The sequence below is a fragment of the Cervus canadensis genome, chromosome 8 (genome assembly GCF_019320065.1).
Source record: "Cervus canadensis isolate Bull #8, Minnesota chromosome 8, ASM1932006v1, whole genome shotgun sequence".
In the NCBI taxonomy this organism is placed as follows: domain Eukaryota; kingdom Metazoa; phylum Chordata; class Mammalia; order Artiodactyla; family Cervidae; genus Cervus; species Cervus canadensis.
Genome location: NC_057393.1, coordinates 56,223,021 through 56,247,628, shown reverse-complemented (window position 1 = coordinate 56,247,628; position 24,608 = coordinate 56,223,021). Strand labels below are relative to the sequence as shown.

Here is a 24,608-nt window from a genome sequence, read left to right as displayed (position 1 = left end):
AATCAGAAGCGGAGTTCTGCCTACATGCAGATGTGCAGATTTCTATAAGAAAAATGCCCAGGCAGATAAATAACACAAAATTTAAAGATACTGAATAAATACCCATTTCCCTACCTTACTTCTCCTAGGATAACTACATATAAAAATTTTAAACACCAAGTTCCTAAAAGAATTCCAAAATCGCAAACAACAGATTTTAATACAAATTTAGACTTTGAATATTTTGTTCATTGGTGTCCTCTGCCAGGTATACAGAAAACATTTACACACACGCACAAGTACGGCCCAAGTATTAATTCAGTTCCTCTTCTGCAGAAAATCAGAAGATCCAATCAGTAAGGATTGATAGCCGCCTCCCCCCAACTCACTCCTCCTCCTTTATGGGACCTATAACAGGACCACAAATTAGCCTATCACAGAACTCAAAGTACCTGGAGGTCACCGTCAGTTCCTCTCCCTTCCACTCTCCTTCAACAAGCCCTCTGAAATCTACATCCTAAATCTTAAACCCATCTCTTTCTCCCCATCTGCAAAAGAGCACCAATATTACAAAAACAGTTATATCACTCAGTGGGCCAACTGCATTTGTCTCATAACTGAAACAACTAACTCCCTATATAACTCCCTATCTGCAGTCTTGACTTTCTCTAACCCAGTGTTCCAGAAACTACAAACGATCAACATTTTTCAGTTAAATATGACAGACACCATGAGAATGCTTCATACATAGTAAAGGTAAGTTTATTTCATGAAACATTTGTTATAAATATGGCATGTTTCTCAGGAGATATATCTACTGTGGGTTGCAGTCAGAAAAGTCCAAAGATCACTGCCTAAGCCATCTTTTCAAAAATATTAACCAAACGATTGTAACCCTTTCTTATAAGCTTTTTAGTCATATCCTGTGCTCGGTCGCTTCAGTTGTGTCCGCCTCTTTGCAACCCAAGGACCATTCCCCACCAGGCTCTTCTGTTCATGAGATTTTCCCGGCAAGAATACTGGAGTGGGTTGCCATGACCTTCTCCAAATGATCTTACTGACCCAGGGATTGAACCCATGTCTCCTGCACTGCAGGATTCTTTATACCTGAGCCACCAAAGAAACTGACCGTTTAGTGGTTTCCCCATTAACCACAGAATAAAGTCCAAACTCCTTGAAATGGCACTTGACTTTGTCCATAAATAAGCTCTTCCGCCCCTTCCCAGCCTCCACTGACAGTCTTGTCATTCTATGCTCCTATCAAGTCACCTTTTGTACATGCCATTTGGCCTATATAGTTTTTTCTCTCCTTGGCTTATAAATCAAATCCTGCTCATCCTTCACTGCTCAGTGGAGGTCTGCTTCCCCATTGCCTGTAAGTCCTGAGAGAACTAAGTGTACACCATTCATCAGAGGACGGCCTGACCTGTCCATTCTCTTAAACTGTTGATCAATGCTTCCTTTTTGAAATGCTCTTGTCCTTGCATGACACAAGAGCCAGGCTTTCCTCCTACTTCCCTGGTTGCTTCCTTTCGGTCTACTCTTATATGGCAGTGTTCCTGAAGTTTCTGTCCTAGGTCACCTTTTTTTTCAGTATATGCCTTATACTATCTAATCTACTTCCAAAGTATCAATAATGGTGTATATGGTAAGAAATTACAAATCTCTATTTCCAGCTCATATATATTTCTTATGAGGTACAAACCCTTATATCCTGTTCTCTCCTAAATCCATCCACTTTTCCCGTTTACTACTGCCTGCTGCTGCTGCTGCTTCTGCTAAGTTGCTTCAGTCATGTCCGACTCTGTGCAAACCCACAGACGGCAGCCCAACAGGCTCCTCTGTCCCTGGGGTTCTCCAGGCAAGAATATTCGAGTGGGTTGCCATTTCCGTCTCCAACTACTGCCTGCAACCAGGTATAAACCATCATTATTTCCCACCTATACTAACTCCTTAACTAGTCTTGGGCCTGCACTTCTGCTCCCTTTCAATCCATTCTTCATTTTCCACACACTAGCGACAAGGATCTTTAAAATATGTATATTTTAATAAATATATAGCCAATCAAGTCACTCCCCTATTGAAGCCTTTTAATAGTTTCTTATTGCCCTTAGAAATAAAGCTCAAAACCCTCAGCACGCCCAGTGTGACCGGATCTTTGCCTCTCTCTCTGCAACCACATCTCTCTCTACTCTCCCCTGTCCACAACATTCAGCAGCAGCACTCTGGAATCACTTCATTAACTGCTCTTCATCTAGCTAACCCCTCATCCCTCTTCAGCCTTCAGAATAAAATTCTTATCTTCCGGCTGGGAGACTATCTTTGAGCCTACAAACTGATTAGGTACACCTGACTCTACAATTATGTTCTGTTCCCTTATGAACTGGAACATCCGTTACCCTTTATTATGTTGACTTCCGTAATCGTCCATCTCTCCTGATAGACTTTAGGGTCTGAACACAGAGACCAAGTAACTTTTGTTCAACATTCTACGCCAGAGCCAAGTTTAATGCCAGCTAAGACTAACTGCTCTGCATCCAGGCACTAAGAATCTAAATTGAGATAAGCTATGATTTTTTTTTTGTAGCTTTCTTTACATCTAGAGGCTGAAGCTTCACATCCACAAACTTCCTTAACAGCAGCAGCAACGACTAAAGCAATTACTCAAACCCGAAGAAAGCAAACAGGTGGAGTATCTTACCACTTCCCGCCCTGTAAGTGACTGCTCATCAAGGTTTCTCACACCACCAATCGCCGTGGGAAAAATGCGACCCTATTCTCCCAGGGGCCTTGGGCGCTTAGCAAGGGGACCTCAGAGTTCAGAGTGGTGTACACAAGACTAGAAAGGGGGGAGGAAGGTGCTGTAGTCCCTGGCTCCTGAGACAGACCAAAAAGAGGTTTGGGCCAAGGAGAAGGACAAAGAGCTTTATTTCCCCCACGTACCAAGAGAGGTGGCGCTGCCTCGGTGCTGTCCCGCCCGGCCCGGGACGCAGCCTGATGAGGACGGCGGGACCCTGAAGTGCACCGGAGCGTCCTTGGAATCGAGGACGCGCCTGTGCCTGCCGGGGAAGCTCCGGGCGTCCGAGGCGGCCGGCAGAGAAGTTGCAGCGGCGTCCCAGCGGGGTCGCTTTGTGAAGGGCTCACAGCCGGGGCCCGCACTCATGCTGGGACCCGCAGCACTGAGTCTCCGGGCCAGCCCGGGCGTAGAGCCTCATTCACTAACCCTGGGAGGGACGGACTGCGCCCCCTCCTCGGTGCCTCCCGGCACCATGCCCCCTCTGCCGCTGACTTCTTCTGCAGCTCCTGCTCTGACAGCCTCCCGAACCAGGCCCTATTCAGACGCCTGCCTTCCCTCTTCCACCGGCACCCTACCAGCCTCAGGATGAGCCGTTCTGATTCTGGCTTCGTTCACTTTCCCACCACCGGAAAGCTGCCGTCAGGTGCTTCCGGCTTCCGGGACGTACGCTGTCGCAAACCGGAAGTGTGAGATTCAGCTAACACCGGCGCCCGGAAGGTCAGCGTGTGAAGGAGCCGGTGGTAACGCGGGTCTCCCCGCTGTACCGAGGAGCGACGGCCGAGCAGACTATCTCGGCCTGAGGCGGCGGGGAGAAGCAGACGGGCAGATTGCTGCGACACCATGGAGGGCGGCGGGGGTAGTGGCAACAAAACCACTGGAGGGTTGGCCGGCTTTTTCGGAGCCGGCGGAGCAGGCTACTCGCACGCGGATTTGGCTGGAGTCCCGCGTAAGTATCAGGCCTTGCCTGCGAACATTTCCCACTGGTTCTTGCCACCACCCCACACGTGCCATGTGTCCTGTTCTCTCTCTCTCTCTCTTTTTTTTTTGGCAGCGGTCACAAGTTTCAGTACCAGTAGTGGGGCTAGTATGTCGCACGGCTGCGTTTTCCAACACTGAACGAGTGTTTGGAGTCGGGGATCCGGAGAAGCTCTCTGTGGCTGACTTGGATCCAGGAGATACTGCATGTTTTTTTCCTTTTATATTTAGACTTTCTGCCTTATCGTTCCTCCCACATATCGAGCCCATAGGTAACTTTTTAACACAAAGTCATATATTCTAAACCACAAAGTACTAGCCTTCAGGTCAAAACACCCAATAATAATGCATACAGGTGAGAAAGAAATATGCGTCGAGACAAGTGGAGAAACTTGGAGGAGAACTGAACTTTTTTATAGATATGAAAAAGAAGCCAAGAAAGAATTTTAGGAAAGGAAACATTCAAGTTATAGGGTGCCGAGGCACGAATACCCTGCCTAGCCCTCTGCTAAATACCACGAATATCTATTCCAGATCTTTGGAACTTTCTAACTGTGGGTATTCACCTGGATGAGTAAAATGTGGACTTAAAGATAGTGGGAAGTTGGTGAACGATAGGAGCTTTATAAAACTTTTATCTTGAGAATCTTTCTACTCTTTAGGTCTTTTATGCTCAAAAACAAAAACGGCTTTTAAAGTTCCTAGCGTCACCTGTGTCAAAACTGAATCTAGAACACAGTTTGCATATAGTAAGTTATAGAATATGGCTAGTTGATGAGTTTCAGAGCACAAAGGGCACTGCCTTAACGTGAAAAGGTATTGTTACATTAAGATTTCAAGGTGAATTAAGAGATCAAGGAGTAAACACTATTCATTGAGTACTTGAGATGGAGTTTTCTGGGTGCAGGACTTCAGCAGTTATGTTTTTTAAAATGACTGATGTTTTCACAGAGCTTCCATTCCATTGAAGTGAGCCAAGTAAGTGAAGTGTTTCAGTTAGTGGTAAATGTGTAAAGGCAAATAGGATTTTGAGTTGGTGATGGGAGCTGTTGCTAAGTCACTTCAGTCCTGTCCGATTCTGTGCGACCCCATAGATGGTAGCCCACCAGGCTCTCCCGTCCCTGGGATTCTCCAGGCAAGAACACTGGAGTGGGTTGCCATTTCCTTTTCCAAATGGGAGCTGAAGCCATTTAAAAATGGCCCAGGAAAAGCTACTCAGGATTGTTGACATTTGAGCTGTGACCTGAATACAATTCAAATATCTGAGGGGAGGTAAGTGTTTAAGGAACAGCTGTTAGGCCATTGTGTCTACAATCTACAAGGGAGGTGGTGAGGCTGGAGATACTGAGATTGGAGGGGAAGAAATGGCAGCTAAGGAAGTGTTTTATAAGGAGTTTGGACTTAGTTACAAGAGTATGTGGAAGCCATTTAGATTGATTTCCTTTTCTGAAAAAAATCACTTTAATTACCCATTAAGAAAGTGAGTTGGAGAGACTGGAGCAAGTAAGGAGTCCAATTAGGTAGTGATTGGACTAGGATGGTAGCAATAAAGATGGTAAGTAACAATTCAAGATAGATACTGGATATAGAAACTAATAGGACTTTGAATTGATGAAAAGAGCACAGAGTCCTGGGTAATGGATAGATTTAAGAACAGTCGAGATACAGAGGATCCAAAGATTAAATTTAAAATGTGAGGAAGTTGATTTTTCCTTGATAAATTTTTCTGTCTTCAAAGGTAGTGGAATTCAAGTCTGGCCCTTGGAGAGCTCCCATTTTCTTTTGTCCTGACCCCCATCCTTCTGGTGATGACCTAGAATTCTCTATCATATAAATCAACTTTGTCAGCAACTGTCAACACTTAGATCTGAAGGAATTGCCTTAAAATATTTATACACAACACATAACCCAAATGATTTTTTTTTCCCCTTCATGAAATTGATTTGCCTCTTGTCAGTCTTACTTTGCAATCTATATAAGCTCAGACAGTAAAGAGTCTGAGTGCAATGCAGGAGACCCGGGTTTGATCCCTGGGTCAGGAAGATCCCCTGGAGAAGGGAATGGCACCTCACTCCAGTATTCTTGCATGTAGAATTCATGGACAGAGGAGCCTGGCGGGCTACAGTCCATTGGATCACAAAGAGACAGACACGACTGAGCAACTAACACACACACACACGCACACACACACAATTGTCAGGTATTTTTGTAGTAAAGTAGAAGGAAATTAGCTTTGTAGTTGAACTGGGCTGTGCTTCCTGCTACTTCAGTTATTTGGTCCATGTTACTGCCAGTGTCTTGATACGAGAGCCTGAAACACCAGTGCAGGATTGAGGGCGCCAGGAGGAGTCAGCCCCTAAACTGCCACACAGGAAGGATAAGACAAGGAAAGTGGGAGAAAAATTGCCATGCATTGTAAATCAGAATTGCAGAACACATTGGAGAATCAAGAGCAAAATTAATGCTAAATGAAATAATTAAATTTGTATTGCAATATATTTCTTTGTTTTCTCTCTAGTAACTGGTATGAACCCTCTGTCTCCTTATTTAAATGTGGATCCACGGTATCTCGTACAGGTAAGAATTTTATTAGTCTGGTCCTCTACTTTACCATTAAAACAAAATTAACCGCAGGTACCTACATTGACTTGACCTGTGATATGTGCTTCTAGAGGCATCAAGTCTCTGGTCCTCATTCACCCTTTTTCCCCCACAAACTGTAGGGATTTGCCTTGCATCTCTTCCTGACACTTGATTAAAGGATTTGGGGGTTTGGCTGGTTTTTTGTTTTGTTTTTTCATTTTTTTTTTTTAAGGTTGTGGTAAAATTAACAAAATTTACCATCTCTAACTGTACTGTTTAGTGGTTGCATTTCTAATACTGTATAGCTATTACCACCTACCAGTTCCATGCTTTTCATGTAAAACTGAAACTATACCCATTAAACAGTAACTCCTTTTTCCATCCTCTTCCCAGTTCCTGACAACCACCCTTCTGCTTTCTGTCTTACGGTTTTTGAATACTCTTGAGTACCTCAAATAAGTGGAATTGTACAGTATTTATTTTTTTTGTGACTGATTTAGTTCATTTAGCATAATGCCCTGAAGGCTCATATGTATTGTAGTCTGTGTCAGAATCTCCTTCCTTTTTAAGGCTGCATAATATCCCATTTTGCTTATTCATTCACGCGTCCTATGGACACTCGGATTGCTTCCATGTTTCAGTTATGGTGAATAGTGCCACTGTGAATTTTGGTGTATAAATACCTTTTCCAGATCCTCATTTCGATTCTTTTGATTATATATCCAAAAGTAGAATTGTCATATCATATGGTAATCATATTTTTAATTTTTTGAGAAACTGCTATACTGTTTCCCACTGCAGCTGTACTATTTTACATTCCATTCTAAGAGTTTTACAGTTTTGGGTCTTCCATTTAAGTTTTTGATCCATTTTGAGTTAATTTTTGTATGTGATGTTAGGTAAAGATCCAACTTCACTCTTTTTCATATGGCTGTCCAGTTTTTACAGTACCATTTGCTCAAAAGACTGTCATTTCCCTGTGTAATGGCCTTAATATTCTAGCCAAAAATCATTTGACCATATGTGCAAAGGTTTATTTCTGGACTCTTTCTATTTCGTTGATCTGCATGTCTGTATGTATACTAGTACCACACCAGCATACATTTTATTGATTATTGTAGCTTTGGTAAGTTTTGAAATCAGCAAGTGTGAGTCCTTCAGGATTGTTCTTCATTTTTCAAGGTTGTTTTGATTCTTTGGAGTTTGTTCAAATTCCGTATGACCTTTGAAATGGGTTCCTCTGTTTCTGCAAAAATGTCAGTTTCTGTTTTGATAGGAATTATTGAATTTGTAGATTGGGGTAATATTGACATCTTAGCAATATTAAGTCTGATTCATGAATATGGGATATGTTTTCATTTCTTTGTGTCTTTTTAAATTAGTTCCAGCAAGTTTTACAGCTTTGTACAAGACTTTTACCTCCTTGGTTAAATTAATTCCTAAGTATTTTTATTCTTTTTGATTCTGTTGTAAGTGGAATTGTTTTCATAATTTCCTTTTCAGATTGTTTATTGTTTGTAGACATGCATCTGCTTTTTCTGTTGTCTTTGTATCCTGTTACTTTGCTGAATTTATTTATTAGTTATAACAGGGTTTTTTGTGCAGTCTTTAGAATTTTCTACATATAAGATCATCTATGAAAAAAATTTTTACTTCTTTCTTTCTAATTTGGGTGCCTTTTCATTCTTCTTTCCTAATTGCTCTGGCTAGAAATCCTAATACTATGTTGAATAGAAGTGACCAAAAAAAAAAAAAATGAGCATCTTTGCCTTGTTCATGTGTATTAGAGGAAAATCTTTCAGTCTTTCACCTTTGGATGTGGTATTTGCTGTGAGTTTTTCATGTATGCCTTTTATTATATTGAGGTAGTTTCCTTTTGTTCCTAGTTTGTTGAGTTTTTATCCTGAAAGTATGTTGGATTTTGTCAAATATTATTTCTGCATCAATTGAGATGGTCATGTGGGTTTTCTTTCCCCCCTTCATTCTGTTAATATGGTGTATTACATTGATGAGTTTTCATTTATTAGGACATCCTGCATCCCAGGAATAAGTGCCACTTGGTCATGATGTATAACCTTTTGAATATGCTGCTGGATTTGGTTTCCTAGAATTTTGTTTAAGATTTTGCATCAGTGTTCATAGGGGATTTTGGTCTGTAGTTTTTTTGTAGTGTTTTTGTTTGGCTTTGGTATGATCATAGTTGCCTCACACACAGAGTCATGAAATGTTCCAAGTATTTCCTCCACCTTAGGAAAAGTTTGAGGATTGGTATTAGGGTTTTGGGGTTTTTTGTTTTTTTCCATCTGTGCTCCACAGCTTCCCTGTCCAGAGATTGAACCCAGCCCATGGCAGTGAAAGTCTGGAATCCTAACCACTAGGCCACCAGGGAACCCCTGGATTGGGGGTTAGTTCTTTAAATGGTAAAACTTACCAGTGAAGCCATCAGGTCCAGGGTTTTTCTTTGTTGTGAGATTTTTTTTTTTTTTTAATTAGTGAGTCAGTCTTCTTACTAGTCTCTTCAGATTTTCTGTTTCTTGGTAAGTTTTGTGTTTCTAGGAATTTGTACATTTTATCAAGGACATTCAGTTTGTTGGCATACAATTGTTAATGACAGTTTCTTATAATCATTTTTAATTCTGTAGAATCAGTAGTGATATCCTCACCTTCATTTCTGATTTCAGTAATTTATTTCATTTATCTCTGCTCTGATCTTTATTATGGGGTCTTCCCTGATGGCTCAGCAGTAAAGAATCTGCCTGCCAATGCAAGAGATGCGAGTTCAATCCCTGGGTTACGAAGATCCCCTGGAGAAGGAAATGGCAATCCACTCCAGTATTCTTGCCAGGGAAATCCCAAGGACAGAGGAGCCTGGTGGGCCACAGTCCATAGGATCACAAAGATTCGGACATGACTGACTGACTGACACTTTGCTTAATATATTTTGATGGTCTGTTACTAGATAAGTGTTTATAATTGTATTTTCTTGCTGTATTGAAACTTTATTGATATAATATCAGTTTCTTATAAACCTTTTATTTTCTAATGTTAGTTCAGCCACCCTGCTCTTATGGTTATTATTTGAATAGAATATCTTTTTCCATCCTTTCACTTTCAGTCTTTTTGTGTCTTTGGAAGTAAAGTGAATCTGTTGTAGGCACCGTATGTATAAATGGATCACATTTCTGAGTGCATTGAGCTAATCTCTGTCTTTTGTCTAGAGAGTTGAATACACTTTAAAGTGGTTACTGCTAAGGAGAGATTTTTGGTGTTTTGCTCTTCATTTTCTGTAACCTAACTTTTTTGTCTCTCCCTTCTTACATTAATAACTTCTTTTGTGTTTGATTTTTTCTGTAAGGAATTGTTTAAATTCCTTTCTCATAACCTTTTTTTTTTTTTTTGGTTGTTTATAGCAGTTTTCTAAAGTTATAACACTAATTTGAATTTATACCAGTTTAACTTTAGCAACATTCAAAAATACTGCTCCTTTACCAACTGACCCTGCCCCTCTCAATTATTGATGTCACAGAATTGTATCTTTATACATCATGTGCTCAAAAACATAATCTAATAATTCTTTTAAATCCTTTAAAATGTAAAGTTATGTAGAAATACAAAGGGGGAGTCAAAAACATAAGCTACAGTAGTACTTTCATAATTGTCCATTTTTTGCTTTTATTACACTTTGTCCCTTCATCAGGCTATGAGTTACTGTCTAGTGTCCTTTCATTGTGCTTTGCAGGACTCCCTTCATCATATCTTGCAGGGCAGGTCCAGTGGTCACAAACTAGCTCAGCTTTTATTTTTCTGGGAATTTTTAATATCTCCTTTATTTTTAAAGGACAGTTTTATATATCAGCCCCCTTCCTAGTGGCCTCCAAAGTTTCTCTTGAGAAATTGACTGATTATCATATTGAGGATCCTTATATGTAAGTTGCTTCTCTCTTGCTACATTCAAGAATCTCTCTTTGTAACTTTCAAAACTTTTCATTTTAATACATCCCAGTATGGGTCTCTCTGAATGTATCTTACTCAGTGTTTAATTGAGTTTCTTGAATGTTCACTTGCATCTCTTTTATCAAATTTGGAAGTTTTCGGCCATTGTTTCTTTGAACATTCTTCTGTGACTCTCACAGTCTGTATTTTAGTCTGCTTTGTGACATCACACAGATCCTTTAGGCTCTCTGTTCACTTCTATTCAGTTATATTTCCTCCTGATCCTAAGACTCAGTAATTTCTATTGTCTTACTGTTGGTGATTGTCTGTTCTACCTGCTCAAGGCTTTGAATCCATTTAGTGTATTTACCAGCCATTGTTCTTTTCAGTTTCAGAATTTATTTTTTGGTTTCTTTCTAGGTTTTCTTTATGTTTCTATTTTGTTCATACATTGTCTTGACTTTCTCCACATCTTCTTTAGGTCTTTGAGCATCTTTATGATGATTATTTTAAAGTCATTTAGATTTAGGCTTTTCTTTTAAAGCCTAGTCAATCTACTGTCAGGTGTTTTTCAGGGACATTTCTGTTGATTTTTTTTTTCATTGAATGGCCCATACTCTCCTATTTCTTTGTATGGCTTGTGATTGTTTTTGTTGTTGAAAACCAGACATTTCTAATAATGTGGTTAACTCTGGAGATCAGATTCTCCTGCCTTCCCTGAGGGTTTGCTTTTATTTGGTTATTGTTTTTGGTTTTTTAATCATACCGGCTATCTTTGTGTTGAGGACCAGCCTGAAGTATATAAACTTAAGCTCTTCTCAGTTCTTTTCAGAGCCTACACTTTTTTCCTGGACGTGTGTTGTCTCGTTCTAATTTTCCCTTTAGATAAAATTGCTTTTGAATGTTCTTGTCTTTAATATCTAGTTCATGAAGGAGGAAACAATAAGGGGACCAGCTCCCAGCTTTTTTTCAAAACCCTGGGAATAAGTAGGGGTGGGGAGGGTACAACAGCAATGGCTGCCTGCTTCTTTATATGCACTTCTGTAATCAGGAGCAGAGATCAGAGCACAAATTAAAGATTTATATGTAAAAGCAACAAGTAATTAGTTTTTGAACCCCATAAAAAATATTGTGTGAGAAGTTACAAAGTTATAAGAGATCATTAAATAAAGTGGGAATCTTTTTAATGAAATCTTAAACCAAATCAGTACATGTGAAAAAAAAATTTTTTACTACCTGAGTTTATTTTATTAGATCAGGTTGTTATTATTCAGAAGCCTGTGGAAATAAGAGTGGTCTGATGAATACAAACATTTGAAATTAGGGGTTATATATTTTAAGGTTTGTATTAGCCTCAGTTTTTTGTTGTTTGTTTTTGTGGGGGTTTGATTTTTTGTTTGTTTGGGGTTTTGTTTTTGGGGGGGATTTGGAGGAGTTGCTGATTTAACACAGTTGCAAAGAAACAACAACAACAACAACTTAGTTTACAACATCAAAAGGGCTTCCCAGGTGGCACTAAGGGTAAAGAACCCACCTGCCAAGGCAGGACACGCCAGAGGTTTAGGAAGATCCCCTGGAGGAGGGCATGGCAACCCACTCCAGTATTCTTGCCTGGAGAATCCCACGAACAGAGGAGCCTGGCTGGCTACAGTCCATGGGTCGCAGAGGGTCAGACGTGACTGAGCTACTTAATGCGCACACACACACAACATCAAAGAGTAATTGGATATCTCAGGAATGCAAGGTTGACTCACTAACTGAAGAGTGAGTCAGTGATGACATGCATTTGTACCTACTAATATTGATTATGACCATCTGGTTTTTTTTTTCCCTGTTTGTATTGGGATCCATTTCTGGATCATAAATAATTATCATATTTACCTTATCATATTAAATACAGCACTCCTAAAAACCTTAAACAAGAAGCACAATTTAAAACTAAGTCATTACTTGAAAAGTCAGGAAGCACTCAGAACTTACTAATATATGTTTAATATATTTCGACATAGAATCTATTCAGATTTGTTTATCATTGCTCAGCAGACTATTTCTGTGTGATAAGAGTACATGTGCTTATTTATTTGTACAATTTTTGGTAAGAATTCATGCACAAGCCAGAAATCAAAACTACCGCAGAGGCACAGTTTTCCTAGTCATGAATGCATTTACCAAAGGTCAGTGTTTGCCAAAGGGATGTTTATTTGTTAGCATTTTTTGTTAAGGGTGTGTGCTGTGGTTCAGGAGCTAATTTTAGCTAATTTTCTATGGAAAGCTTGGCAGAAATGTATTTGTTCTTCATAAAAGTATATTGTATTGCAGAATCAATCCTGTTGTGCTTACAGTGATGCTTCTCAGCCTAGGATTTGGGCAGGAAGTTCATACCAGATTTTGTGTATGCATTTACTAGAAGGAGGGTAGCTTTCCTTCTAGTAGCTTTCCGAGATTATAAAAGGAATATATGCCCTCCAAACAGTTAAGAACTGTTGAAGTGGTGTTTTTGCCCTTGTGTAAGTGATCCAGTCTATTGTACTTCTATAGTTTCTCCTCGTTTTTTATGATCATTTGGTGTTACATATAGTAAAATGGTGGTTGATAAATAGTATTAATAGCTACAGAATGAGTTATTTTCTCCTTCCAGACTGGTTTTTTGTTACCTCTCATAGCTTTCAGTTTGCCTTTCTATAGAGATGGCACTCTTAAATTGCCAAATTTATCATGAAGGCAAATTACGTATAATCTATCAAACTTACGTTGAGAAGCTAAATTCTGAGCAAGAATTTCTCCTAAGAACTAATGAGCATAACTGTATGTTATGTATTTCATTTCACTTCGGTTTAGGTGTTGCTTTTGTTGCAGAAAGTTTTATCTTTGTTTGACGAAGTATAGTGGAGTTTTACTTAATTTACGTTTTACATTCTGTGAAAAACTCCTTTAAAAAATTAAACACTTTGCAAGTAGTATACGTGTGTTGAGGGGAGCTGAACTTGATTTTCATTATTATCCCTGTAGGATACAGATGAGTTTATTTTACCAACTGGAGCTAATAAAACCCGGGGCAGATTTGAACTGGCCTTCTTTACCATTGGAGGATGTTGTATGACAGGTTGGTATTTATATATGGTTTTTAAGTGTCCTAAATCCAAGTAGTCAAAAGTTCTTAAAATCCAAGGCAATTAAAATAATAGCTTCAGGGTGGTTTTTTAAGAAATCATTATTTACATTTTTTTCTTATTAAATAAAAATGAGAAAGAATCAAGTATAATTGCTCTTTAATATAAAGCTGATTATTTGAATGAATTATTACTATGATTTGCCAGGGGCTGCATTTGGGGCAATGAATGGTCTACGGCTAGGATTGAAGGAAACCCAGAACATGGCCTGGTCCAAACCAAGAAATGTACAGTAAGTCTCACGTGATGACACACTGATGTTTGAGGATTAATCTCTCTTCTTGGCTTGATGAGCATGACCTTGAGATTACAATATTCAGAGTACTGTATAATTTTTGGTCAATTTTTTTGCTGGTGTTTCCCCCTTATTCATTATAAAAGGAATTTAGGAGTCAAGTTGCTGGGTCTAAGCTTTTAGGAGTGATTTTTGAATCAGTGTCCATCAGCTGGGGCTATTCCAACCTAACTTCTCAGCTACACCTGTTCTATTTTGCAGGCCTATATTACATGCTTTTCAAATTGTTGAATTACTAGTACATTATTTGGATTGTTCAGGGCTGTGCAAAACCATAGGACATGGTAAGTGAAGAAATAAGCACATAAGAGTAATTATTAAATCTGCTGTCATTTGAATTTCTCATTGACTTCACGCTCCATTTCTGAAATGCAAAGGTGCAGAACATTTCCATGAAATTCCTAGAACTTAGAGGTAGTTATGAAAGGAGTAAGATAGTCTTATCTTAGGAAACTGAAGTTTGTAGAGAAGGGAAAGTGCAAATAAAAAAGTCAGAAAGTGTACATTATGTGTATCTTCACCCTGCTTAAGAAATAAACATGACCAGTTCCTTTTGCTGTTCCTTAAATAATACATTATTTAGTTGTTTTTTTCTTTTTAAAGTGTATTTTTATGCTTCGTATGAGTGGAAGGACACCGTATGTGTTCTTCAGTAGCTCATGTCTGTCTTTAAGCTCCTTTTCCTTAGCCAGCAGATGGCAGCAGGTCTGTTAGAATTAGATCTTGGGAAGCCTGAAGGCCTGTCTAACTTTTCACCTTCCTGTTACTGTGTGGATCACTGCCCTTGCTTTACAAGCTCAAATCCTTGAATAGTTTTGTATTTATATTCGTAATATTCATTCTTTACTCCAGGTTTTTTTTTTTTACCTCTTGTATTATGGATAGTTTTGAATATCTACAAAAGTAGACAATAGTACAGTGAACAGCCATGAACTGTAACACAAGTTCAACAACCATTAACCAGCACCAGGACCAATTGTGTCCCATCTCTTTTTTCCCTCCCATATTTTTTTGAAACAAGTCCCCAGCTTCATATTATTAAATATCAATTTGCAAGGTCTCTTAGAAAAGATAACCTTTGTTTCTTAAAACCATCATAGTTATTAAATTTTTGAGAGTTGAATTAGTTTGCTTTTTTAAAGTCAGATTTTTAAAATCTTATACATCATTTTTTTTATACACTCATTCTGATTTTTTAGACAGAGATAGCATTTAAAACGGAGAAGGCAGTGGCACCCCACTCCAATATTCTTGTCTGGAAAATCCCATGGACGGAGGAGCCTGGTAGACTGCAGTCCATGGGGTCATTAAGAGTTGAGCAGGACTGAGCAACTTCACTTTCATGCATCGGAGAAGGAGATGGCAACCCACTCCAGTGTTCTTGCCTGGAGAATTCCAGGGACAGAGGAATCTAATGGGCTGCCGTCTGTGGGGTCGCACAGAGTCTGACACGACTGAAGCAACTTAGCAGCAGCAGCAGCAGCATTTAAAAAATAGAAAGATAATCGGGTTTCAGGCCAGAAAAGATCTATGTAGTTTCAAAGCCCAGTTTCATTACTTATTGGGATCTTGGGTAAGTTTCCCTACTTTCTGCCTTTAATCTATTGAGACATGATTACAGTGGGAAGTAAGTAAGGACCCAGTAAATGAAAGTATGTTGCCCAGTCATTTTCCAAAGAACTTTGCCACTTTGCAGTGCCACCAGCAATACAATAATGAAAATTAATAGTTTTAGAAGCTCATCACAAATGAAAAACAATTAAGTGCTAAACTTAACATATTAGTAAATATGTAGCAATTATTTAACAATATCTGTAATCATTACTAATTTTTTAAATAATCCTTTAGAAGTAAAAGAAATTTTTGTTATTATTGAGCATTAATTTAAATGGGTTCTTTTACTGCTTGTTATTGTAATTCCGTGGTTCCCAGCAGTAGTCAGCTGTCGGGGCAGAACCGTTCCTGTAACAGTGTTACACTGCTGGGAGAGAAATGTTCTGTCTTCTTCTCCAGTTGCCTTCATCACTGTTCTGGTGGCGTCTGGCACTGGTGAGGGCAGAGCTGTGCTTCCTTGAGAGTGTGCTAAGCATTCACTTTGGCTGCTTAGTTCTAGTCTGGAAGCAGACACAGTGTACAACTTTCTTCAGGTATTCTAATTAGGTGGCTTTTTGCTTCTCTTTGAGTATTTGTCTTTTATTTTGCTTTGTATTCCATAGTAGTCCACACTTTGATTCTTCTTAATATTCTAAGAATATATTACCCCCCCCACACACACATAAGAAACTAATTATCAGCTAGTTTGTCTGTTATAATGTCTTTTTCTTTTTAACATAGATCAGTTTCTGTAAACTTCTTTGTAAGATACATTCCAGGATATATATTTTATATATTTAATAATTTTATGTATTTAGTAATTAGAATTTTCTTTGCACATTGCCCTAAAACACTGGGAGTTTTTAACCTAACCTTCATTTATGTAAAGTAAAAGCAATCCTTATTGAATTCTAAGGAGGTGTTAAGTTTTAAAATTAAAAAAATAAAATTAAGAAAACTTTGGGTGTGTGTTTATACATTTAAAATTGCTGTTATATGGTTTTTCTAAATACTAAAGAAATACTGGTTCTAAATACAGATTCTTTCTCTTTCTGCCCTGGTAGGATCTTGAATATGGTGACTAGGCAAGGGGCACTTTGGGCTAATACCCTAGGTTCTCTGGGTAAGTAGATATGTCACTTTTTAATAAATCATTATCATTGCAAAGAAAGAATGTACATGTATCATGAACAATTTGATCAACTAAAATTCTGGTGCTGGGATGTTCATAATTATGTTTAAATCCACTCTGGTGAGTAGTGTAAATACTACTTAGGAAAAGATCATAAACTATTAATATATAGCAAAATAATGCCAGGTACTAATACCATTGTGAATATACTCTTTTGTAAATATTTTAAACACTACATACTCTCTTGTCCCATCAAGACACCAAATAAAATCATATTTTAACTCAGTGAAATCCAGATAGTTTAGCGCCAAGGCAAATGTTTTTGTGTGTTAGGAAAAGTTCAAGGTTCTGTAGTAGATATGATGAGGAATCCAGGCCTCCTGGTATGTTTTCCTAATAGCCCATTCATCATCCTGTTTACTAATGAGATTTCACAGACTAATTGCCTGAGTTGCAACAGGGCCTTTGTAGATACTGGAAATATTTGCAGTTCTCAGGAAGGTATAATTTAGTAGTACTTAGGAACAAATGCTTTCATACTATAGTGTTTATGAATGATTGACTCTTTTGATTATTCATGACTTATATAAGAAGCTTACTTATGGCACTTATGCTCTCAGCCAGTTTTCTTTATCTGAAAGTCTTTAACTGGTGGCAGACTAAATAAGAGAAAATGTAGGTAGCTTGTCAAAAGATAAGAAAAGCATCTTGTATGACAGAGATCCTAGCCTTGTCATAGGCTTTGGAAGCAGTACATATTCACACTTACAAAGTCAGATTTGCATTTGGGATCCTAGTAAATGGCTACTTCCATATGCTGCTTGTGCCCCCAATACCCCTCCTCCTTGCAGTCACCCTCCTTTGTATTGATACTTGTGAGATTGCTTGCATACCTAGAGTGAGCCCCTGGAAATTGTCAGTTTAGTTAATGTTCTAGAAATATCAATTCTGAGCAAGCTGGAATGGTCAGTTACCCTGTATGTTTTCCTTATAATGTGATCAGTTATGATGTTTTGCTCAAGTTTAGTTTCAGTTAAATAAATTGAAACTGGAAGAAGAGCCTTTGTAGAAGTATAAAAACTTACAGCAGAGGAGTTGTGAGGCTGAGTTTGCTGTCATTTTGAGAAAGGACAGGAGAAGAGGTAATGCATTCATGGCTGTTTGGTCTTTATAGGCATAAGAGAATGGCGATTTAGGGGAAAAGCTTGTTAAAGCTAAATAGTACTATTAAGAGTTTTTACATGTGCAGAAACTAAATCTCAATTGTCTTGAAGTCGTATTTTTCTTAAAATAGAAATACATGTGTTTTGCTTTTGTTTCTAAATTCTAAGTAGAGCTGCTAACAAATAAATGGAAGTGAAAGAGATATTCTTCCTGGGTCTCCGCAGGGTTACTTTCCATAAAGAGCTAATAAATTTCTTTTCTTTCCAAACATTTTCTTTGCCTATCGAGTCACACACACATGTGCCTGCTTTACGTGTTAGTGAACAGAGCTTTTCCTGTATTTTGAGTGCAATAGCATTCCATTATGTGGAAAGTCTCTCTGGATCAGTCCCCTCTTGAAAGTCATTTGATTTGTTGCTAGGCTTTTGTTATTACAAACAGTGTTCAGTGATCATTGTTTATATGTCTCATGATGTCTGTAGAATGCGTTTATCTAAATATAATTGCCATACTGACTTTCAGTTCACTTTTTTATTACTGATCAGTTCCATTTCCCTTGTAGCTTTGCTTTATAGTGCATTTGGTGTCATCATTGAGAAAACAAGAGGTGCAGAAGATGACCTTAACACAGTAGCAGCTGGAACCATGACAGGCATGTTGTATAAATGTACAGGTAGGTACCATTAAATGGTGAAACTGTCTCTTAATATAGTATGCTTTTTGGCCATACTGTAGTTTTTAAAAGAATTTTTTTTTTGGTAGTATTGTGTTCTTTGATATCTCACGGTTTGTGATTTTATTTTTTAATTTTTGTAAAATACACATGAAATTGACCATCCAAACTGTTTAAATGTACAGTTCAATTATGTTAAGAATATTAACATTATTATGCAACTCCAGAACTTTTCTTCATCTTATAAAACTGAAACTCTGCCCACTAAACAACTCTGTCTTTCCCCCTTCTACAGCCCCTGGCAACCACCATTCTACTTTCTATGAACTTGATTCCTTGAGGTACCTCATGGAAGTGGAGTCGTGTAGTGTTTTTCTTTTTGTGACTGGCTTATTTCATTTAGCATAATGTTCTCAACAGTATAGCATGTATCAGAATTTCCTTCCTTTTTAAGGCTGAATAATACTCCATCGTACGTATATACCACATTTTGTTCATTCATCTGTCAATGGACACTTGGGTTGCTTCTGCCTTTGGCTATGGTGCATGATGCTGTTATGAACAGGAGTGGAATAAATCCTAAGAGTTGAATCAAAATTACTTGGATGAAGATCAAATATCAAAATTGTCCTCTAAGATGGAAAAGAAATGAACATTTGCTGAGTTATGGTTATAATCTCAGTAATAACCACTTAATATAACTTGTTAAACTCTGTGAAGTGATAATCATAACACCCCGGTTTTATAGATGAGCACATTATTAAGATGTTCTTTTTCAAAAGATCATAAAACTAGTGACAGTCCCAGATTTTTCTCACATTTCTGTTTTAAATTGCCTAAAGTTATGCCATAATTGCCTCTTTATGTTCTGTACTCAAGCCTCTGAAAAGTACTTTTGTTTGATTGCTTTATTATGCTTCAGACACTTGATTAACTAAGTAATTTTTGTTCTTATGTAATTCCTCCATCACAAACATCAAGTAGCATTTTTGCCTCATTTTTACTAGAAATGAGAGAGAAGTCTCTTACAGGATTATAAAATCTAAAATTTCATGGTATATCTGAGCAAGAGGCTTTTTTAATATTGAAAATGGATAACATTTGGAATTATATCCCTAAGATCTCACAAGACTTCTTGCAACATATGCATATTCTTATACACATCAACAGAGCTCCTAGGTACAATAAGACAGTAAATATCTTTTATGTACACGAAAATGTTGGCATAGAAGAACCTTGTTAAAAACCTAAAAATACTTTCACACTGAAAATCTTTGGGGTCAAAGGAGTTTAAAACCTTAATTGGCACCACAAGGGTGGCACTCAGCCAGCAAGTGTTTAATCGGCCCAAACTCTGTTTATGAAAGATCACAGTAAAATTTAAGGAACAGATTTCACACAAAAATCTGGAAATTTTAGCTTCTTTTGCAAAAATGGAAGACACAGAGCTCAAGTTGTATATGGTAGCAAATGGTAGGAGCTAAATTGGGGGAGCTGCTACCCCAGTGGATAGACACTGAAGCTTCAGCTCAGTCCTCACCAGTCCCTGTTTTCTTACTCAGGGTCAGCCATTACAGCATTTCCTGTGTTGGGGGCAGCCTTAAGTATAAGAATGTACTGAATTACCACCTCATTTAAGACACATCATATTTTAAAGATACAAAGGGGAAGGCTGAATACTTGGGATTATCACAGGAAAAAAATGAAAACCTAGCTTTCTGTGTCCAGGACTTCTTGCAGGAATAGCATCTTTAACCCAGCCTGGGACATCTCCAACATAAATTATGGAAGAGAATGCTCATGGCTCAGAAGAGAAAAAGCAAAAAAGAATATTCATTAATTCTTTGTCAGGTGACAAGTAGATTTCAGTTTTTCAGATTTCAGTTTCCATTGCAACTGTGGAACACAGAAGAGGTAAATAATCTGCTGACCCAGAATTCCAACATTGGTTCCTAGTTCCTGGCTGACTAGTTTAACTCAGCACATCAAAATTGCTGACAGAGGCAAAGCAGTGTCTTTTATTGATTTCTGGTTTAGACTCCACTTAAGACAAAGCACAGAATTTTGTGTGGCAGGAATTTTTTAAAAAACTCCCAGATTCAAGGATTTGGAAAAGAGTTTAAGTGTTCCTTTAGTCTAGAGTCAGCCTAAATCATTAAGGAAAGAAAATGGATGATGGTAGTCCAGTGTCAGTATACTTAATGCTACTGAAGTGTACACTTAATAATGGTAAATTTTATGTTATGTGTATTTTATCACAGTTTTAAAGAGAATGTTTTTTTAAACAATTTAAATAGTGCAGAAATCTGTTGAATTTGTAAGCTGTCTCAGTGTGTAGGTAAGGCCGTTCCTCTAAAACAAGGGCAGCAGACTCCCGCTGGCCAGATGCCTGTCTCTCCACAATTTGCAGGCTAAGAATGTATTTTACATTTTAAAATAGTTAACATTTTACATGGTTATATAAGTGCCTACAATATGTAGGCTCAAAACATCAAGAAATAGCAAGATAAACATTCTTTAGAAATATGCAGGTAAAAAGTGTATTTATTTTCCAGCCATTTCAAGAAAAATGTGCTGACCCCTGTGCTAAAGTAATTATCAGTTCAGTGTGTTAGCTCTGCCAGTAATCAGCTCTATACCAAATAAACTAGGCACTTAAATATTCTGGGCCTCATTTTCCCAGGTTTAGAAGAGATGACATTTGCCCTTTTTTGGAAGAATTGTATAAGGATCCAAAAGATAGAAGATAAAACTGACACATAAGCCTCATGTTTATTTTGCTTTATAGAGATTAACCATTGGCCTCATTTGCTTCACTGTGTTCAGAGCAAGTGTATTGGCTAATCAACTTCCTGTACTTAACTGGGCAAAGGTGGTTTTGTTACAGAAAGTCTAAAGCCAAGGCTGTTAAACTCTTTTAAGAGATCAACCAGCCAGAAAACCCTGACATTATTGGAAAGAGTTTAAAACGTAATAAAAGGCTACCCTTGAGTCAGGCTTCCCTAGTGGCTCAGCTGGTAAAGAATCCGCCTGCAACTCAGGAAACCTAGGTTCAATCCCTGGGTTGGGAAGATCCCCTGGAGAAGGGAAAGGCTACCCACTCTAGTGTTCTGGTCTGGAGAATTCCATGGACTGTATAGTCCATGGGGTCGCAAAGAGTTGGACATGACAGAGCAACTTTCATTTTCACTGAGTCAGGATTACTGTGATTATTAGTAAATCATACACTACATGTTTGGTATCTTCTTGCTAGAAACAATTGCTCAGTTGTGCTAGAAACAATTTTTTCTTAGCCTTCATAGAAGGCTAGTACAAAACAATTATGTTTTGTACTAAGTTTGTTTCCTTTTGGTATGAAAGTAGAAGGCATTCTAGGGGATAAATTGTTAAGAGACACTTAATATGCCCCAAACACTTAAAGAGACACTGATGCCCCAAAGTTCTTAAATCTTTATAGTTTCCAGTTTACACTGGAGGGTCTTCTGTTTTTGTAACCTGCTTAAAGAACATTTGTTAAAAAAAAAAAAAAAAAAACATTCATTACACTCAAAAAGTTTGGCTCTAATAACTGAACCGTAGTGATGCCGTTGGAGATGGCATTTATTTTTCCTGGGCTTGATAGCTTATTTTTTCCATTTCTAGAAGTTTGGTCTAACTATAAAGTTCACTGTCAGCCCATTTTTCAGCCACATTGAATACAGTTGCAAATTCAACCATCATACCTAATCTTAAGTGTGGCAAGATACAAAAAGATAAGATAGACTTGAAGGAGATATCTCCCATTTACTGTGATTAATTTTTTATGTTTATCATCCCCCTTCCTACATATTTGAGGGCTGTTTATAGATGATGCCTGCAGTTTCTGTTTGCATTTGTTTAAGAGAGATAATTAAGGTACTTCAGAGTTGAAGCCTAAGCCAGTCAGCTATCTAAAGTCTTCAGGCTAGAGAGGCTCCTAGAGGGAGTAACCCTTTAATCTATCATCTGAAGCCATCTGGCAGGACACGCATTGCAGAAATGGTTGGTCTGAAGTGTTCTAACTCAGCAGCGTCACTGAATTTCATGGAACTACTAGAGTGTAGCTAAAGGGCTTCTAATAAGGTATACCTTAACCACTGGACCTTTGCTTTCCTAACACATGACTTGCAACAAATACTCCATAGATACAACACAGACTACCTGAAGTGTCTGTTATCCCTACTTATTTGTGAAACTGTAAGAGAACATCAAGTATTTCTTAAAAGCTTCTTTGAGTAACCCCATTCCTTTTACTAGACTTGGTGACTATTTTCAGGTAACTGGTTGAAACCTTTTGTTTCTGCATTTCAAATGAAATACCTATCCATAATCTTTTACCACGTGAAAAAATTCTTTTGTTAAGCAAAAATAGTTCAAAGTCTGATCCTAATCCTGGAATGTTTTTCAACTAGTATGACAATGCTTGGAGCTTCCCAGGTGGCTCAGTGGTAAAGAATCTGCCTGCCAAGCAGGAGACACAGATTTGATCTGTGGGTCAGGAAGATCCCCTAGAGAAGGAAATGGCAACCCACTCCAGTATTCTTGCCTGGAAAATTCCATGGACAGAGGAGCCTGGTGGGCTACAGTCCTTGTGGTCGCAACAAAGAGTTAGACACAACTGAGTGACTAAACAACAACATGATGATGCTAAGTTACGTCTTTGCTCATTATTTGGATTATTTTCTGAAACATCAGAATAGGGATAGGTAATAGGAAAGTTGGTGCTTCACCAGAACTTGATTACAGCCATCTTATCTCTCTTCACTGTCTTGAGTCTTCAAAGTTAATATTTAGAGGACCTGTGCAGAGTCCAAAGCCTGTTAATACTGTTTCCAAAGAGGGTATCACCTTGTTTACATACTGCCTTAAATCAATTGACAGTGCCAGTGAAGTTCTAAATTATGACTAGCAGGGAATTACTAATCTGCTTGGGATTTCAATAATAAGCATAAGGTCTTGTCCAAAAATGTCCTAGGATCAAGTCAGATTGAGAAGTCAAAAAACCATGCTGATAACTGTGAAATTAAAAGTGAAGAAAAGATTGTTACTATGGATACATAGTTTACATATTAAGCAGGTGATTTAGGGGGAATCTGTTTCTACTGAATTTCAGTCCTGGTTTATTATTTTCAGAGCTTATTCTGTTTGGGATGAAATTTTCTAAGTATGAAGAGTGTGTCTCAGCTCTGCGAATCTCTTACTTAACCCTCTGACGAGACAGTGTGCGGTGCAGGTCTGTTAATGATGCCTCCTCTTTTCCTCTCCAGGCGGTCTTCGAGGGGTAGCACGAGGTGGTCTCGCAGGACTAACACTTACGAGCCTCTATGCTCTATATAACAACTGGGAGCACATGAAAGGCTCTTTGCTCCAACAATCACTCTGAAGATTTTGCTAGTTTACAAATGGAGGACACTTTAGTAGTCACCCAGATCAATTTATAAGTCAGTCTGGAGGCATTTACTTTACACCTGATTTGAAAAACTAGAGATTCCAGTGTGCTGTGATGAAGATCATGGATGGTCGACCAGGACTGGCACTCCTTCCAGCCTTAATGAGTTGAAGACAAAACACCCTTTGGCGACTGAGTAACGTGGTTCTCTTAAGAAGATCTCGCATCTGTTTTTGCTCCTACCCACTTCTGGAAAACCACTTAATCCCAGAATTCAGGTCTGCCTGTCAATACTGTATCAGCCACATTTGTTCATTTAATGATCCAAGACTGTAATATTGCTCTGTATTCCCAATAAAGGGTGAAAATAGAACTGAAGTCCTAACTCCAACATTAACATAGTGGGTGTTTCTCCAAAGTTACTCTTGATTTGTCTCTGCTCCCATAGGCCAAAGCATGTTTTCATGTTTGTGATGAAATGAAGGGCTACTGGCAGTATTAGCCAACTAGGTTAAAATTTTTCTCCAATAGAGTTGACACTAAACAACCTCAAGATATTTCAGGTCAACTATTATACCATTAGTCTACTGTGCTAGAACAATATTAACTCAAGTCTTACTGGGGACAATTAAAGAGATGACATAGACAAGCTGAAAGTTTTTAAGGAAGCCCTGGGAAAGCTAAAGAAAGGAAGGACAAATTACTTGATTTCTGAGTTTGTTTTCTCATTATGAAATGAAATTAATCAAATACTGCACTCCAGGTTACATATATACATAATAAACAACTGGTGGCTATTATGATTATAGAGAAAGTAAAGTAGAGTCTTTTTGAACGCACCTAGTTAGGAATTTGGCAGAAAAGCACTGGACAACAGCAGATAGTAATAACATACCTATTTGCTAAT

The 24,608-nt window shown here is 38.2% G+C and overlaps 2 protein-coding genes and 1 non-coding gene across 3 annotated transcripts in view; 2 read left to right on the top strand and 1 right to left on the bottom strand.

Moving 5' to 3' along the window:
• PARG (poly(ADP-ribose) glycohydrolase) overlaps window positions 1-3,446 on the bottom strand; it is a 116,720-nt gene extending 113,274 nt beyond the window's left edge. Inside the window, exon 1 of the mRNA XM_043476335.1 lies at window positions 2,923-3,446. Within this exon, the coding sequence (XP_043332270.1) occupies window positions 2,923-3,142 (220 nt within the window). The 5' untranslated portion in view covers window positions 3,143-3,446. The remainder of the gene's footprint in view (window positions 1-2,922) is intronic.
• A 22-nt stretch (window positions 3,447-3,468) lies between these two features.
• LOC122446310 (mitochondrial import inner membrane translocase subunit Tim23) lies at window positions 3,469-24,074 on the top strand. The gene is made up of 7 exons (XM_043476334.1): window positions 3,469-3,722; window positions 6,270-6,328; window positions 13,277-13,370; window positions 13,585-13,669; window positions 16,390-16,448; window positions 18,184-18,294; window positions 23,580-24,074. Exons 1-7 carry the CDS (start codon window positions 3,617-3,619, stop codon window positions 23,693-23,695), a joined length of 630 nt encoding a protein of 209 aa, XP_043332269.1. The 5' UTR covers window positions 3,469-3,616; the 3' UTR covers window positions 23,696-24,074.
• On the top strand, window positions 15,660-15,861 carry LOC122446907. Its single transcript, XR_006271057.1, has one exon. It is a non-coding gene; the product is annotated as a small nucleolar RNA SNORA74 (small nucleolar RNA).
• Window positions 24,075-24,608: the final 534 nt, after the last annotated feature.

Coding starts and splice junctions, on each gene's coding strand:
- LOC122446310 (XM_043476334.1), top strand. CDS start 3,617: ATGGAGGGCGGCGGGGGTAGTGGCAACAAAACCACTGGAGGGTTGGCC. Junction 16,449..18,183: donor TAATACCCTAGGTTCTCTGG/GTAAGTAGATAT, acceptor TTTCCCTTGTAG/CTTTGCTTTATAGTGCATTT. Junction 18,295..23,579: donor CATGTTGTATAAATGTACAG/GTAGGTACCATT, acceptor TTTCCTCTCCAG/GCGGTCTTCGAGGGGTAGCA.